Consider the following 17,388-nt stretch of genomic DNA (forward strand, 5'->3'; position numbering starts at 1 on the left):
CTTTTGGTCTCAAACTTTTTGGTTTCYGTGAAAATTTTATCAAAGTCATTCGCATGTTGAACAGATATAAATAGTTCTGTGATACTTAACCTTAATACATCCAAAAGATTCTGTATCAACAGAAGTGTCTGACAGGGATGCCCAATTCTGTCATATTATTCAATTTGGTAGTGGAACTTCTATCTTTAGATATTCTGAATAATGCAAATCTGCATGTTATTTTATTTTTTTTTTTTACAGAAATATGAAAATATCCCAACTGGCTCACAATACTACTCTTTTTTTAAAAGACAAAGACCAGGTCGCGCATGCCCTTAATGCGATCACTACATTCACTATTGCGTCTGGATTCAAACTGAATATTTCTAAATGTGAAATCTTACGTTTATATGACTGATAAAGAAATATAAAATATTCCTGTAAAGGACTGTTAAATATTTAGGAATACATCTATCAAAAAAACACTTAGACAACATATGAARTTCTCTCCTAAAATTAAGAAAACTAAGATCTGAAGGTCTGGAAGTGTTGGATTTTGTTGACAAATAACACTTTCAAGATCAATTGGTTGAAAATATGTTTGGTCAATACAGAATCAATTTGGTATTTAATTCCAAACAATGTGTTTAATAAATTTGGAGGTCTTCAATTTATTATGAAATTTATGTAATTATATTCCTGAAAGATMASCTGCTAAATTGGCTAGGTTTCACCAACACGCTTTAATGTCCTGTAAAATATGTTTCATGCACAACTTTTCCCCAGATAAAGCTCTTTTGTGGAATAATTCAGACAAAACTGTAAGGAATAAGTCATTGTTCTAGCCTAACTGGCATGAGAGGAATTTTAACTTTGTTCTTGATGTTTTCAACAACAGGGGTAATATTATTTCATATACACTGCTCAAAAAAATAAAGGGAACACTTAAACAACACAATGTAACTCCAAGTCAATCACACTTCTTGAAATCAAACTCGTCCACTACGGAAGCAACACTGATTTACAATAAATTTCACATGCTGTTGTGCAAATGGAATAGACAAAAGGTGGAAATTATAGGCAATTAGCAAGACACCCCCAATAAAGGAGTGGTTCTGCAGGTGGTGACCACAGACCACTTCTCAGTTCCTATGCTTCCTGGCTGATGTTTTGGTCACTTTTGAATGCTGGCGGTGCTTTCACTCTAGTGGTAGCAATGAGACGGAGTCTACAACCCACACAAGGGGCTCAGGTAGTGCAGCTCATCCAGGATGGCACATCAATGCGAGCTGTGGCAAGAAGGTTTGCTGTGTCTGTCAGCGTAGTGTCCAGAGCATGGAGGCGCTACCAGGAGACAGCCAGAGGTAGCCTGACTGCCATTAGGTACCGAGATGAGATCCTCAGACCCCTTGTGACCATATGCTGACACATGCACATTTGTCCTGCTGGAGGTCATTTTGCAGGGCCTGGCAGTGCTCCTCCTTGCACAAAGGCGGAGGTAGCGGTCCTGCTGCTGGGTTGTTGCTCCTACGGCCTCCTCCACGTCTCCTATGTACTGCCTGTCTCCTGGTAGCGCCTCCATGCTCTTGACACTACGCTGACAGACACAGCAAACCTTCTTGCCACAGCTCGCAATGTGCCATCCTGGATGAGCTGCACTACCTATGTCACTGCGTCACTGTTCTGACGAAACCAAGGTTGAAATCTTTGGCCTGAATGCCAACCTGTCACATCTGGAGGAAACCTGGCACCATCCCTACAGTGAAGCACGGTGGCTGCAGCATCATGCTGTGGGGATGTTTTTCAGTGGCAGGGACTGGGAAACTAGTCAGGATCGAGGGAAAGATGAATMGAGCAAAGTACAGAGAGCTCKTTGATGAAAACCTGCTCCAGAGCGCTCAGGACCTCAGACTGGGGCGAAGAGTCACCTTCCAACAGGACAACGGCCCTAAGCACACAGCCAAGACAATGCAGGAGTGGCTTCGGGACAAATCTCTGAATGTCCTTGAGTGGCCCAGCCAAAGCCCAGTCTTGAACCCGATCGAACATCTCTGGAGAGACCTGAAAATAGCTGTGCACCCCATCCAACCTGACAGAGCTTGAGAGAATCTGCAGAGAAGAATGGGAGAAACTCCCAAAATACAGGTGTGCCAAGCTTGTAGCATCGTACCCAAGAAGACTCGATGCTGTAATCGCTGCCAAAGGTTCTTCAACAAAGTACTGAGTAAAGGGTCTGAATACTTATGTAAATGTGATAGTTTTTTATATTTAATAAGTTAGCAACAATTTTATAAAAAACTGTTTTGCCTTGTCATTATGGAGGTTGTGTGTAAATTGATGAGGGAAAAAATTATTCATTCATTTTTAGAATGAATAAGGCTGTAATGTAATAAAATGTGGAAAAAGTCAAGGGGTCTGAATACTTTCCGAAGGCACTGTATGAATTTATAGTAGGATCGGAATCGCCGTTATAATCATTGGCCAGTATGGAGAATTAAGAAAAAAGTCTAAATCCCTATCTCCATCCATGGCTAATTTATGAAAGGGACTATTTTAGCTAGCTAYCTACCCACAGGAGGATGACGAGACGCAACAATTCAAGATTTTTATTTTTTGATGAGACAGGACCATTCACAGCGGAGCGCACTCAGCTTAGCTCAACACTAATTGGCTATTTTATATATATTTTTTATCAAGGGAGGCCAAATGCTCGCTGGCTTCCCTTGTTTTCAATGCTACGGCGGCAACAATGTCACACTCTTTTTGACCAGACAGCATCAGATAGATGAGCTACACATACTGAGAAAGAGGGGCGCTGTTTCGCTCGCATGCTTTCTCTGGTGAGATACAGTCAGCCTTTTGTGAATTGAATGAAATTCATGAGAAACAGAGACAAAAGACAGAAAAAAATAATACTTGGTAAATTCTTTGGGGAAAATTAGCTTCCCTTGGCATCCATGAATASACGCCACTGCTAATTCATTCAAGTACTCAGAAAACCAGATGTTTTAATAGGCATATGCTTTGTTTCTGACCTTATGCCGATTAAGATAAGCAGAGTAAGGTGTTTACATGACTATTTCCATACTCTGTCTACTGCCATAATCAGTTTAATATGAAATGATTAATGTGCATGTAAACATACTCAGAGAATGACCGATCTAAAAATCTAATTTTTATGTGAATTTGGTTGGATCGCCCAAAAGTTACATAACAGATAGTTGACTACACAGAGATGAGGGATTGGAGACAAAAAAACACACAAATTTATAAATTATGTGTCTTTAATTACTTATTTAAATGTACAATAATAGTAACAGACTTAGAAAGCAATGCAAACTCAAGCTTTCCTCCAGACCATAGTGGCAAAAGGAGTATCCTCTATCCGTGCAACATGTGCACTTTTTCCAGTCAGATTGACAAAGGATTTAGTTGCCAATATTCAGGGAATTCTATAATATAGTTACACTTAATTCAATGTACTTTATTTTATTTACATTATACAGTGTGCACATGTGTTGTATATAGATGGAGTTGTTTTTTTAATAACCAATACTTACTGAGTTATATGGTGTGATAATATGAGATACTGCAATAAATACATTGTCAGACAAAAGTTAATGGACTCCATCAGCCTGGAATCCTTCCAAAGCAAACAGCAGGACAAGGACACTACTTCAGACAAGGTGGGGTCCCCTCTTACACACTGAGTCCCATAGCCAGAAAGGTTGACAGCTGACAATCTCTGGGAACTTATGAAGTCCAATGACAATTCTCTCAAAATAACAGCGAAGTTCTTCCTTCGTCACTGCTGTGCTTTAGACACGCCTCTACGATGCGGATTTATCAGCTATACTGGAGTCAGGAGTGGCTGCAGGAGGGGAGAGGGTAAGAGGAATGTCTATAGGGTCTGAGTAGTTTCCATTGGACTCAGCCTTGGGCAACCTCTTCTTGCTCATCCTTCACCTGGGAAAGTACATGACACGTTAGGTTCGTCTTGTGAAATCGAGAACTAGACCTACAGGCAACCATCTCAAATTCTGCACGTTCTTTTGTACAGGGTACAAACCTGCTCCACCCCTTCCACTTCAGGGACATAGAACTGCAACATATTCTGGATGCCACTCTTCAGAGTGACCATGGAGCTGGGGCAACTGGTGCAGGAGCCCTGCAGCTTCAGCTTTACAATGCCATCCTCAAAGCCACAATACAGGACATCTCCACCATCCTCCTGCACTGTGGGCCTGGGGGAAGCCACATGAGTTAAGAATCTAATACATACTGATACTGCATTGAGCAGAGAGACACTTCTGATAACAGGGAGGGAGATATCAGCTAAAGGCTATGTATAACTACAGTAATGATACCTGATTCGGGTGTCCAGAAGCTCTTTGATCATAGCAATCACCTCATCATCATCATCAGATGGTGCTGTAAAGACAAAAGGAACAGTTCATGCAAAAATATGCTTACATTACTTAACATTTAACACAGGAAATAAACCATAAACCAAATGCAACCATCTTTAATATAATAGGTAGCCCTTTCCATTCACAGCCCGTAATTTGTATACAGGTTGAAAATGGCAGATTGTCATCGATATGCCACTAATTTCGACGCCAAAAACACCAAAACGCTCTATTTTCATGTCATCCAACACATGTAAATGCCTGGAGTTTGCTTAACTGCACTTGGATTGGAACTGGTGGTTTGGTCAGATGACATGAAAATAGAGCTCTTTGACCACACACACCAGTGGTGGGTTAGGCATCAAAATAATAATGCAGGAGCAGAAAATAACCCCACAACTACTGTAAAATATGGTGGTGGATCTTTTCTGTTATGGGGCTATTTTGCGTCCACTGGTCCTGGATCCCTTGTTAAGGTCAACGGCATCGTGAACTTACCCAGCGGCCACCTTTGCCAGGAGGTGGAAACCTGGATATTCCAGCAAGACCAAYCAAATATCAAAATCCACAAAGAAATGGTTAATTGCCCCCCCAAAAAATCTAAATTTTGCAATGACAATCTCCGGACTTTAAAACCTGTGGTTTGCATCGAAGAGGGCAGTTCTTATGCCCGGATATCAAGAATCTGGAAGGATACAGTATGGAGGAATGGTCTAAAAAGGTTCAGTGCGGTTTATCTCGTTGTTGAGGTATGTTATAACTATATGAAGAATGTCATGTTAACCCCCGAGCCAAAGGTGCCTATTCCTAATAATACATTTTCAGGACCACGGAGTGCGACTGCAAGCAAGTGCGGGAGAAACCGCTCAGAGTTCAAAAGACCAGTATTCACGCTAACCTGTTCCAACTGGACAGGATTTAGAACTGAACTGCGCCGAGCTCCCCACCAAAGCTTTTAACGAGCAATTTCAATACATTTGTGCTGGGCTACAGGTGCCATGTCTAACTTGTGTTTGGCCTGGCAGGAGCAGACCTGCAAGGGCAAAATAATGGCATTTTCATTATTGGTCCACTTCCACTTCTCCTAAATTTAAGATTTGAAAAACAATAGGGAATAAAACCTGATTTATTTTAAACTGCAAGTAATACTTTGGGACTCCTGATTATACACCACAAGTTGATGCCAAAACCCATGAGGAAAGGATTCCTCAAAGAAAATGACAAGAAAAATTGATACTGAGGATTATATTGGAAACGTGGAGTTGACCAGGAGAAACAATGAGGGAACTTGCACGATTGAAACAGAGTCGGGGAACGACAAGGCTGTTGAACAGAATTGATCAGGTACTGGGAGAGGAAAACCCTGATGTGAATATCTTGGAGGAATGTATGGAACAACTCATTGCAAAGGAACAAACATTGAATGAGATTGACTGGAACGCTGAAAATGAAACTCCCATGGATAGCTTGAACAAAGTAGTGAATACTGCAATGGGTTTTGCAGTATTCACTACTTTTTGACTGGTACTGTCATTTATAAAACCAGGCACATTTAACAGTTAGGCTATTGATTATACACCTAATTAAGTTGGGGTATCCTCTCTCCTCACTTTTCTTAGACAATTAAAGCAAGGACTGTTTTCTCGTCTCCTAACTCTGCTGCTGCCTCACTGCATTTTTCTCAACACCAATATGCTGGTTAACACATAGCAACATGGTCTAGGAAAAGGTGCCAGTTCAATAGCGCACTGATGTGTTTCAGAACCACGGACAGTGACCACTATCCAACAAAGGAGAACGCACATTTGTTAAACATTTTTTATTTTTTTATTAGTGTTGCACCATTGTTCTTATGTAATAACCATATACAATTTCAGTAGCACGTCTTAGAGCGATGGTCTGTGCCATCCCCACGGCCTCCACTATGGATTAGTCCACTCAGACAGGCGCGAATCAGACGGGTGTTTTTGCTACTGCTCAACTAAATAAACCTGTCGACCAACAGCCTATCGACTAAATGAGGTTAGCTTACCACGACGATATCGAATGTTCCTGAGTGGCCTAATTATAGTTGACTTAAAATCGGCTTGAAAATCTATGGCAAGACTTAAAAATGTCTGGCAATCAATGACTAACAACCAACCTGACAGCACTTGAAGAGTTTAAAAAAAGATATTGCAATCTTGCAAATATTGTATAATCCAGGTGTGCAAAGCTTTTAACTTACCCCAAAAGAATCACAGCTGTAAATCGCTGCCAAAGGTGATTGTAACATGTATTGAATCCGGTGTGCGAATAGTTATGTAAATTGGATTTCTGTATTTCATTACATTTCTATAAAACATGTTTTCACTGTCATTATGGGATATTGTGTGTAGATGGGTGCGATTTTTTTTATTTATTGAATCTATTTTGAATTCAGGCTGCAACACAGCAAAATGTGTAAAAAGTCAAGGGGTGACTGAATGAATATTTTCTGAAGGCACTGTATCCATCTTAGCCAAGGTATTGTAGAGCAGGAGCTTAGTGATCATTCAGATAACCCTGTATACTACTTACCAGATCACAGTGATCAAGGAGAGGACAACTATCAAGCTCAGAGTAGTGGTTGATGCATCCTCGCATGAGAGATATAGTGGGGCAGCAGGTAGCCTAGTGGTTAGAGCGTTGGACTAGTAACCGAATGGTTGCAAGATTGAATCCCCAAGCTGACAAGGTAAAAATCTGTCGTTATATATATATATATATATATATTAGTAGTTTGTTAAATGACTGCTTACTAACAGGACCAAATCTAAACCATTACCTGTTGAGTATTCTGATTAAGTTCAGGCAGCACAGAATAGAGCTAATGGCAGACATCGAGAAAGCATTTTTGCAAATCTCTCTAAACAAAATGGACAGAGAAGTATTTTGAGATTCTTATGGAAGTGACATCCCAATGACAAATGACGAAATCATGATGTACACTGAGAAAGAGGAGAGTTCCGTTCGGAGCATCCGCATGCCCATTCCTTTTAGCAGCCACAATCAAACACCATCTGAACAAGTATGAGGGGGTTTATCCAGGCGTGGTAACTGCACTGAGGGAATACTTGTATGTTGACAACCTTATTTGCGGCACAGAGGACAAAGGAACAGCCTCTGATCTAACCACGAAGGCTAAAGAGATCATGGAAAGCGCAAGCATGAACCTATGTTACTGATTTTTTTTTTTTTTTACATGAGCTGCAAAGTGAATGGACAAAAGAGAAAGTAACAGAACAAGTTGAAGTGAAAAGTCAAACTCCATAAAAAGTAGCTTACTAGGATTAACATGGAGATCAGACACTGATGACTGTTTGAAAGGACAGATTTGATTGAATTTCTAAAAGACAAGATCACAAAACGAGGACTTCTTCAATCAGCTGCATGAATATTCAATCAGACTGTATCCACATTCAGCATTAGGATCAAGTGTCCATTCCAAGAAGTGTGGAAACAGGGCCTATCATGGGACGAAGAGCTTCCACAAGATTTATCCACTAGGTACATGCACACAGCAAATGCAGAAGGAGAATGCACTATAGGTCTAATCACAGCCAAGACAATAGTTCTCCATTGAAAACTCCACCCAGACTAGAACTCCACCCAGACTAGAACTCCCAGAAGCAGCAATATGAGCAAGATTAGGAAACCATCAAATTGAAGCAAGATTAGGAAACCATCTAAAGAACTTGAAGATGAGTGATGTACAACTTCACTACTGGACAGACTCAATGATAACACTCCATTGGATCAAGACCAGTCAAACAATGGAAACCATTCATTGCTAACAGAGGGGATGAAATCCCAAAAGTCTGACACTTCCAGGAAATTGGAGACACTGCAGTGGGAAAGACAATCCTGCAGACAGAGGCACATGAGGAACAAGTGTGGAGAAGTTAACCAACGATTCCCTGGGGTGGAATAGACTGCAGTGGTTAAAACTCAAACGCTGAACCACAGCAAGATCTGGGAGGAACAGAAAAACAAGAAGAAGTCAGTGTCATACAAAACCAAGTTGCTACAAAATAACTAAATGAGAAGAGCGATGTAATACCCATTTTAGAGTTGAGCATAATGCACAAAACTGCAAAAATTGAGTCAGCAAAGAAAAACTGGATACAGCTGACAAATAAAAAGTTTCTCTAAAGAAAAGAGACAGCTACAAGCTGGAAAAGGACAGACAATCCAGAATTCTTAACCTGAAACACTTCCGAGATGAAGATGGACTTATGCGTGTAGGAGGCAGACTATAACAAGCAGAGTGGTCATACGGGGAAAAACACCCATGGATATTGCCATCTAATGACACGTTTTCAGAACTGCTGTTGAGGACAGCACACAACGAAGTCACATTCAAGGTTGGAGATGTTGCACTTGTGCACAAAGACAAAATCCCACATCATATGTGGAAGATGGGACATGTAAAAGAGATGTTCAGAGGAACAGATGATAAGATATGCTCAGTGAGCATAAGAATGTCATCGAACACTCTCCTAAAGAAACCCCATTCAATTGTTGTATTTATATGAACTAAACTAATGGATGAATATTGAGAAGGCCAAGTTCATCGGGCCAGAGTTTTATGTAACTATATGAAGAATGTCATGTTAACCCGTGAGCCCGAGAATGTGCCTATTCTGAAGAAACTATTTTCAGGATCACGGAGAGCGACCGCAACAAAGCGCAGGAGAAACAGCTGTCACAAAGTTCAGCCCCACGGCAGTTGATTGCACCACTCTCTGCACCAACCCAGGCCCCCACCAGAGCTTTTAATGAGCAGATTTAACACACTTGTGTGGGGCTAAGGAACTTGTTTTTGGCATGACAGTAGCAGACTTGCAAGGGAGGAAGAATGCTGTTCTTGATGTTTGTTCCACTTCTCCTAAAGTTTAGATTAGTAAAACAAAAGGGAATAACACAAGATATATGTTTTTCAACAGCAAGTACTGCTTCGGGACTCCAGATTATACACCACAAGGTATTGAAAACAGGTGTCAATAATTTACCCCTACCTTGTCAAGAAAACATTTCTTTAACAAAAAATATATATAATTTCACCCCTTTTTTTGTTGCATACAATATAGCTCAGTACAGTCATTTTTGTGTGTGTGTGTWTCTATCGCCTATCCTATGTAAAGTGCCGGTCTTGTACTGCCTTATAAAGTGCTTGTTTGCTTGTCTGTTCCATACCTGTATCTGCACGAGGGGTGTCCTCCTCATTGACAACAGGGAGTCCAGATGTGAAGAAGTCCATAATGGCAGCAAACACATCAGGTTTGATTAACTTCCATTCCAGATCTACATCTGTCTGAATAAGAAGCCAGAAACAGAGGAATTCTTATCATTTCTACCCATGATTCAGACATGACATATTTTAAAATATACATGTAAATGACTGGTAATATTACCTTGGTTATGGTTATGAAGTCAGGACCCAAAAAGACACCCTTGACACCATCGATTCTAAATAGCTGCCTGAAGAAATAATACGTATTACAATGTTGCCCAAGATAAGTTAGGGCTGTAACAAGATCTCAGACTGCTTGTTCTTTTAATTGTTTAAATGTTATTTTCAATATTGGTAGGCATGATTTCAGTAGCCGAAGTCATTAACCTTGCAAGGGGGGAGCAATAGGCTTCACGGGGTGCAGTAAAATCCATCGTTCCTTGTTCAAGGACCATGCGACCAGGCAGAAATTTCAAGCTGTTTGGGTTGGGAGTGTCCTGGGTCTGAATAAACATGGTCCTTGCTGGAAAGAGGGGCACAATACTGTCAAAGTAATTTTAGCAATTGTGGTGCTAAAACACATTTTAGATAGCTCCAGAAGYCATTTCTATACACTGTACATGGTTTTCATGCCTACCAGATACAACTGAAAATGGTGGCAGTGACCATCTCCTTGTAACACCAATGTTGTGTGGAGTCCAATGCAGTCCAGCAAACTGATATGCACGCACAGCAAGCCTAAAGAAAAAACATTTWGATAAGTTCAATTTAGAATAAGAATAAGGTAAATTGATTACCGGGATCAACCAGACCAAATAAAAACAGAACCAGTCACGCACGCTAGATTTTCCAATATGATGTCACATAATGCAACACTATTGGAGCACAGCATGCTGACAATTAACAATGTAATTAGTCGGAGACCTGGGCAGCAATTTATTTTAAAAATCCAGTATGAAAATATTCCTGTGATCAAACGCAACCGTATTAATTATGCAAGTAGGGATATTATTGTGCTTGCTGYGCTCTGTGGGGTTATGTATTTTTCACCAATGAGGCAAGCTGAGCAACTAGCTAGTTTGCTAGCTACAAATGAAATGTTTTATTAAACCAGTTCAATCATATTGCAACTATAATAACTTCTTACTGGAGCTTGAGCTACAATAATCACGTTACCTCACTACTCCTAAACTGCGTCAGACCGTATCTTATGAAACCGAGCTAGCTAAAGGTTAGCCGCTAACAAATTAGTTGACGAACACGTAGTGAGAGAAAAGGTGAAAACATGCATTACTACAGCTTTATAGACATCCTCAGTCAGTGTTCAACAGAGCACAACTTACGGACTTGAAATTCTTGCAGAAATACCCAACAACCTCCCGACCTGCCTGTAAGTCGCCATGTTTGTGATACTTATAAACAATTACGCAATTTCCTGTAAACTCCAAGGAAGAAACCGTCCTTGTATTATTTCCCTGGAACCACATTTTGTGTAGGAACCAAAACATGGTTCCTGTATACACTGAACAAAAATAGAAATACAACATGCAACAAATTTACAAGATTGTAATGATAGTTCATAAGGGAATCAGTCAATTTAAATAAATAAATTAAGCCTTAAAATCTATGGATTTCACATGACTGAGAATACAGACATAAATCTGTTGGTCACAGATACCTTCAAAAAACAAGTTAGGTGCGTGGATCAGAAAACCAGTCAGTATCTGGTGTGACCACCATTTGCCTCATGCAGCGCGACATCTCCTTCGCATAGTTGATCAGGCTGTTGATCGTAGCCTGTGGAATGTTGTCCCACTCCTCCTCAATGGCTGTGCGAAGTTGCTGGATATTGTCGGGAACTGGAACACGCTGTCGTACACGTTGATCCAGAGTATCCAAAACATCCTCAATGGGTGACATTTCTGAGTATGCAGGGCATGGAAGAACTGTGACACTTTCAGCTTCCAGGAATTGTGTACAGATCCTTGAGACAGGGGGCCGTGCATTATCATGCTGAAACATGAGGTGATGGCAGATGAATGGCATGACAATGGGCCTCAGGATCTCGTCACGGTATCTCTGTGCATTCAAATTGCCATCAATAAAAAGCAATTGTGTTCGTTGTKCGAAGCTTATGCCTGCCTATAGCATAACCCCACCACCACCATGGGGRACTCTATTCACAACGTTGACGTCAGCAAACTGCTCGCAGCCGCGACGCCATCTGCCTGGTACAGTTGAAACCGGGATTCATCTGTGAAGAGCACACTTCTCCAGAGTGCCAGTGCCATTTTCCCACTGAAGTTGGTTACGACCTCAAACTGCAGTCAGGTCAAGACCCTGGTGAGGATGACGGGCTTCCCTGAGACAATTTCAACACAAATTCTTCGGTTGTGCAAACCCAGTTTCATAAGCTGTCCGGGTGGCTGATCTGAGACGATCCTGCAGGTGTAGAATCCAGATGTGGAGGTCCTGGGCTGGCGTCGTTACATATGGTCTGCGATTGGGAGGTTGGTTGGACGTACTGCCAAATCTTCTAAAACAACGTTGGGGGCGGCTTATGGTAGATAAATTAACATTAAATTCTCTAGCAACAGCTCTGGTGGACATTCCTGCAGTGAGCATACTTGAAACATCTGTGGCATTGTGTTGTGACAAAACTGCACATTTTAATGGCCTTTTATTGTCCCCAGCACAAGGTGCACCTGTGTAATGATCATGCTGTTTAATCAGCTTCTTGARACGCCACACCTGTCAGGTGGATTGATTATCTTGGCAAAGGATACTTTTTTTTCACAATTTGAGCAAAGTAAGATTGTGTGTATGGAAGATTTCTGGGATCTTTAATGTCAGCTCATGAAACATGGGACCAACACTTTACATGTTGCATTTATATTTTAGTTCAGTGTAATACATACCTATAACCACAAGGTAGAGGAAACGTTCATCTTATAACATGCATTGCATATGGGTGCATCTCATGATGATACACAAACGCAACAAATTACAACTGAGATTTACTTGTTTTGCATACATTTATTTATCTTCATCTTTACGTAAGAACATACAAGATATGATGGTGTTGAACGGCAAGCTTTGCATGACTCAAGTATTTTGATATGGGTGCCTTTAGGGTTCAGCAAGTGAGGCTTGCTGTAGAATCAGCCACCACACTTTACAACACAACATATTACAGTCAGACAAATCAAACAAAAATGCTGCTTAAGTTTTCCAGGAAAGGACCTACAAAGAAACTATTTCAACAACTTCAGAAAGCTGTCACCTCAACACATGTAATTATAGAGTACATTATCATTGCTGCTGATGGTGTTCAGTCTTCATTTGCACGGCAGATGAATTAACATGTTATACAAAGAGTAATCACAAATGACAAAAAGCAAATCAGAATAATTTCTCGTTTTAAGACGGGGATTCTTACTTTGGATCAAGTAGCTGAGAAAGTCTGTATTGGTCCACACCATCACTAAGTCATGTAATGGATCGCAAACATTGAAAAGTGCTTCAAGACTCTACAATAGTCAGTGGAATACCATATCAGCATTTCATATGGCTATAAAAAAAGGAATGCAAAATCTGGTGTAGAAGTGCGAAAGCTTAACACTTATGGGTTTATGATGAAGCCATGTGTTGACCCTTTACTTGGAATTGTGTCTTTTGAGCATGTGTAGGTAAGTGTGTGTCTGACTTGCCACAGGTGAAAGTTGTGTGTTTTGCTTGAGGTGCTTCACAAGGGTTTTAGTTATTCTGATATGTTCTGACAGGGGGTGCTGATTTGTAAAGGTAGAATTGGTTGCTGATTGTAAAGGTCTCCAAATCTTATTGAATCGAGTGCAGGTAGAATGTAGGCTTGCTATTTAAGAAAATTATTGAATGAGCAGGTGTGGAATGTGAGTGCATAGAGTTACATAGCATTAACAGTAGATGCTGACGGAGTGTAGTGGAGGTGCTGACTGGGACTTTGCCAACAGTGCTGGTCGTGAGATTTGAGGACTTCTATAAGGCGTCTCTGCTACAACATTAACAACCTGCTCAGTTCAAAATTAAAGTCAACTAACATCAAATTACATACAGCAGAGGCACCCACAAGTGATGACAGGTTTAAGGTGAAACTCTGACCTTTGACCTCAGTAAGGTACGCTCTGTACTATATGCCCTGCATGTGCAGTAAGTGACAGATGCCGTAGGCTGACTTTAGCAGCACTGTGAGTCAGGTGACCATAAACACAAGTGAATAAGAAGGATTGGATCAAAACAAAGGCTAAATTGTCAACTCATAATGCATTATAGATTGACATGTGCAACATAATCCAGCATCGGATTAATATTATAAATGATAAAATATGACAGCACCGCCAGATGTACATTAACCTACCTCGTAAAAAGTATACACCACTAAATAGGCTAAAATGGTCATCAGATAACTTCCAAAACAACAGAAGTATATAAGACATGTAGAGGAACCAATACAGGAGGCCTTTCTTGGGCCCCTGTGAGAGGATAACCCCTGGATGAGTAGTGACATCATCACCCTGAGAGATCAGGGCTGTCATGGGAATACTTATTGGACCTTACAGAGCAATGGATAATGAACTGAGTGAAGGAGCAGAGGGTCAAATTTCATTAAGCGGTAAAACCTAGAACGGGGGATGTGTGTGTCCTGTCTGTATCTAAACCTCCAACACTGGCCCCCGACAAGAAGCTCTCTAAATTGAGCAATGTTTTCGCTCCGATGGAAAAGCTGAGGACAAACTGAGGTAGGCAGAAAAAAACAACAACTGCCATATCCTCTGTGCATACCAAAGGATATGACAGCTACCAGCACAGGGATAACTGGGACTGACTGGAACCTCTATTCTACTGCAGCAAAAAAGTGCATTGATGACCTTGCGCAATTTCAAGACCTTTCCGAGTTTGTAAAGGATAAGATCTTAAGAGTTCTATGCCACCCTGTAGTCCAGCCCCGGTGCTGGTGACAGCATGCAGTGTGTATGCTTTAGTGTAGTGTGCACAGGTGTGGCCTCCAATGCTGGCTCCCCTGCTTTGTAGGGAAGGATGGGAGCTTTCAGGGCTTTTCTTGCGGGGCCTTGAGGTGAAAGGGCGCAGAGACAAAGGGGTCTACTGCACTCACCTCTGAAGTCCAGGAGTGTAAGGGTKCCACGGGTACTGAGCTCACAGCAGTCTGCCTGCTCACGCTGGACAACACCCTCTGAGCTGTCACAGGCTGCTGAGGCAATGGGCCTTGAAAGTGMCGGGAGTACTTGGCCAGGGCCTGTGGGCGGAAAGGCTGCGGGGCCACCTGGCTCAAGAGGGCTGGTTCAGGGGCCACAGGGTAAAGCACAGCTGGGTGAGGGTGCAGGGTCTTGGGCTTCACAAAGGGGGCCTGCAGGAAGACATCTGGATGCTGTTGAGTCACAACAAGGGGACGTGGGAACGGGGCATTTGCGAACACATCGCCTGCCTCTTCCTGTCCAACCCTGAAGGGGGCTTTGGAGAAGACATCAGGGACAACCTCACCCCCCCTGGCTTTCTGGGGCATCTGGTGGGAATTATTCTGGCATGGGACATGTGGGCCTGGGGTAGGTTGGTTGGAGGGAGTGGAGAGTTGTGGGTGTGATAGGCGTGGCTGGGAGGGTGGGAGGGTTAATTCAGACCCCTGCTCCTCCTCTTCATCTGAATCCAGCAGCAAAGGTCTGGAACCACTGCAGTCATGGACCACCTCATCACTCTCACTGGCCCTCCTGCATTGCACCTCCTTTCTCTTGTCTTCCTCCTCAAATTCCTCATCGCTGGAGTGGACACAGCCCTTGTCTGCTCTGTGGCCTTCTTCAGGCAGCTCAATCTTTGACCTCCCCTTGTCTAGCACAGCGTGGCTTTTACTCTCCCCTTTCAGCTCTGCAGAGGGGAGAAGACAAAGTAAAGGATGAGACTTAAAAGGACAATTCTGCCACTTTTCAACCTCATCCATTGTCTCCAGCACCATACCAGTGTCTACATTATGGGAAAACGGCACGTTTCTATGATCTGTGGTTAAAAAGACTAGGCCCTAAAAATGCTTCTCTGTGACATCCCAGGGCAGGATTAAAAGTAGAAAAACCTGTCATTTTCAAAACCTGTAACAAGTTTCTAGCCAGGAGAGTATTTTCTGGCTTCCCACATCACCACAAATCTCAATGTTTGAAAATCCCTTTTTAAAATGTTTTACCTTTTGATGACGTCATCAGGTAGAACTTCTAAACTATATATATATATTTTCCTACAAAATATAGAAATGCGCCGTTTCCACYTATGTAGACAATAGTATTGTGCTGGAGATAATGACAATGATGTTAGTGGTAGAGTTGCCCTTTAAGATGTGTACACTGAGACAAGATGACTGGTGGTTAAGACTCCAACTTAGTTTACATTGAAAACCCTCTCTCAGCTTTGAACTACACCATCTGTGGTCCTTTGGTCTAACAGAGCATCAATAGGCCACTCCCAAAGATGACACGTACAACAGTTCTACTACAAACACGTAAACACCATGGAAACAGCAACAACAGCACAATGGTCCAACAGCAGCAAGCCAGTACAGCACGACTCCAAAAACACAACATGATCTACTCTGTACAACACAACGAACACAACAGACAAGACGACTATTCAGCGCCATCACTACAACAAAAAATACATTGTTTCCACTTGTTGTTTTTCAGGAGACCTCCAACATCCTCTAAGCAGACACACAACCCCTCACCAAAACAATTCCACGCACCACTACATAGAGTAATACTGGTAGATTTAGGGTCTTTATTGGTAAGTTATATAAAGATATAGGGACTTGATAAGGAGCAAATGGACCCGTGGAAACAAGGTAGAGTGAGGACTCACTGGAGTCCCAGCAGAGAGTGAGATTGACAGGAGCAGACAGACAGACAGACAGAGGGCGGCAGAAACAGGGGCAGTCTTACCTTGGTAGTGCAGGTAGCAGGAGTTAGCCGGCAGCTCCAGGGGGAGAGGGTTAGTGGCAGCCATTTAGGGCACAGTTCAGAGTCAGCCAGAGGGCAAAGAGTTGGGCAGGGTGTGAGTAAGAGAAGAGGTGGAACTGTAGCTCTAAGATACTCAACCTTCCAGTGGATTGAAAGGCAAGAAGTTAGGTGTGTGAGAGTACTCAAACCCCATGTAAGAGTGCAGTGTGTGTTGGGTGCTCAGTCTAGCACCAAGGCATAATTGGATGAGTGAGCATTTCCATACTGTACTGAGATACTGTGTTTATGATAGGGCGAAAGGAGGAAAAAGGCTTCCGAAAGCCACTAATGCATTCATAAACTGGCAAAAGATTGTGTTTTCTGTCTGAAGTGTGAGCCTTGACATTTTTAGGGAAGTGAATTATGTGGGTGTGTGACTAAGCAACAGACGGATGTGTTATCCACCTATACTTGCTCTTCCAATTATCTCATAACACCACCATATATTGAACTTAATTTCCTACTGATGAATTGAAAAATACACCAAGGAGACTAGAGATACATTCAGATGTTAATTTAATGTCCCTTTCTTATTGAATATTTTTTTCTCATTTCATAAAAATATAAGGTATACATACACTAGATAATAGCTCTGTGCTTTCACATATGGACAACTGCTGTTTGRGCAGTTCAACAGTGTTCATATATATGCCCCAGCAAACACTAGGTACATCAGTTTCACAGCAACACAAGTCAAATTCTACTGGCAAGGCTAGAC

General features: G+C 41.8%; 2 protein-coding genes across 2 annotated transcripts in view; both read right to left on the reverse strand.

Annotated features, from left to right (window-relative positions):
* Positions 1-3,245: 3,245 nt before the first annotated feature.
* Positions 3,246-11,100, reverse strand: nfu1 (NFU1 iron-sulfur cluster scaffold homolog (S. cerevisiae)). The gene is made up of 8 exons (XM_023978999.2): positions 10,986-11,100; positions 10,280-10,380; positions 10,030-10,165; positions 9,824-9,890; positions 9,606-9,723; positions 4,347-4,410; positions 4,049-4,223; positions 3,246-3,945 (listed from the first exon to the last, which is right to left on the reverse strand). The coding sequence occupies exons 1-8, from the start codon at positions 11,042-11,044 to the stop codon at positions 3,910-3,912; spliced, it is 756 nt and encodes a 251-aa protein (XP_023834767.1). The 5' UTR covers positions 11,045-11,100; the 3' UTR covers positions 3,246-3,909.
* Positions 11,101-12,658: 1,558 nt separating this feature from the next.
* The window catches only part of LOC111958143 (AP2-associated protein kinase 1-like), a 63,136-nt gene continuing 58,406 nt past the window's right edge, over positions 12,659-17,388 (reverse strand). Inside the window, exon 22 of the mRNA XM_070436893.1 lies at positions 12,659-15,555. Within this exon, the coding sequence (XP_070292994.1) occupies positions 14,726-15,555 (830 nt within the window). The 3' untranslated portion in view covers positions 12,659-14,725. The remainder of the gene's footprint in view (positions 15,556-17,388) is intronic.

This window comes from Salvelinus sp. IW2-2015, linkage group LG33, assembly GCF_002910315.2.
Source record: "Salvelinus sp. IW2-2015 linkage group LG33, ASM291031v2, whole genome shotgun sequence".
Lineage (NCBI taxonomy): Eukaryota > Metazoa > Chordata > Actinopteri > Salmoniformes > Salmonidae > Salvelinus > Salvelinus sp. IW2-2015.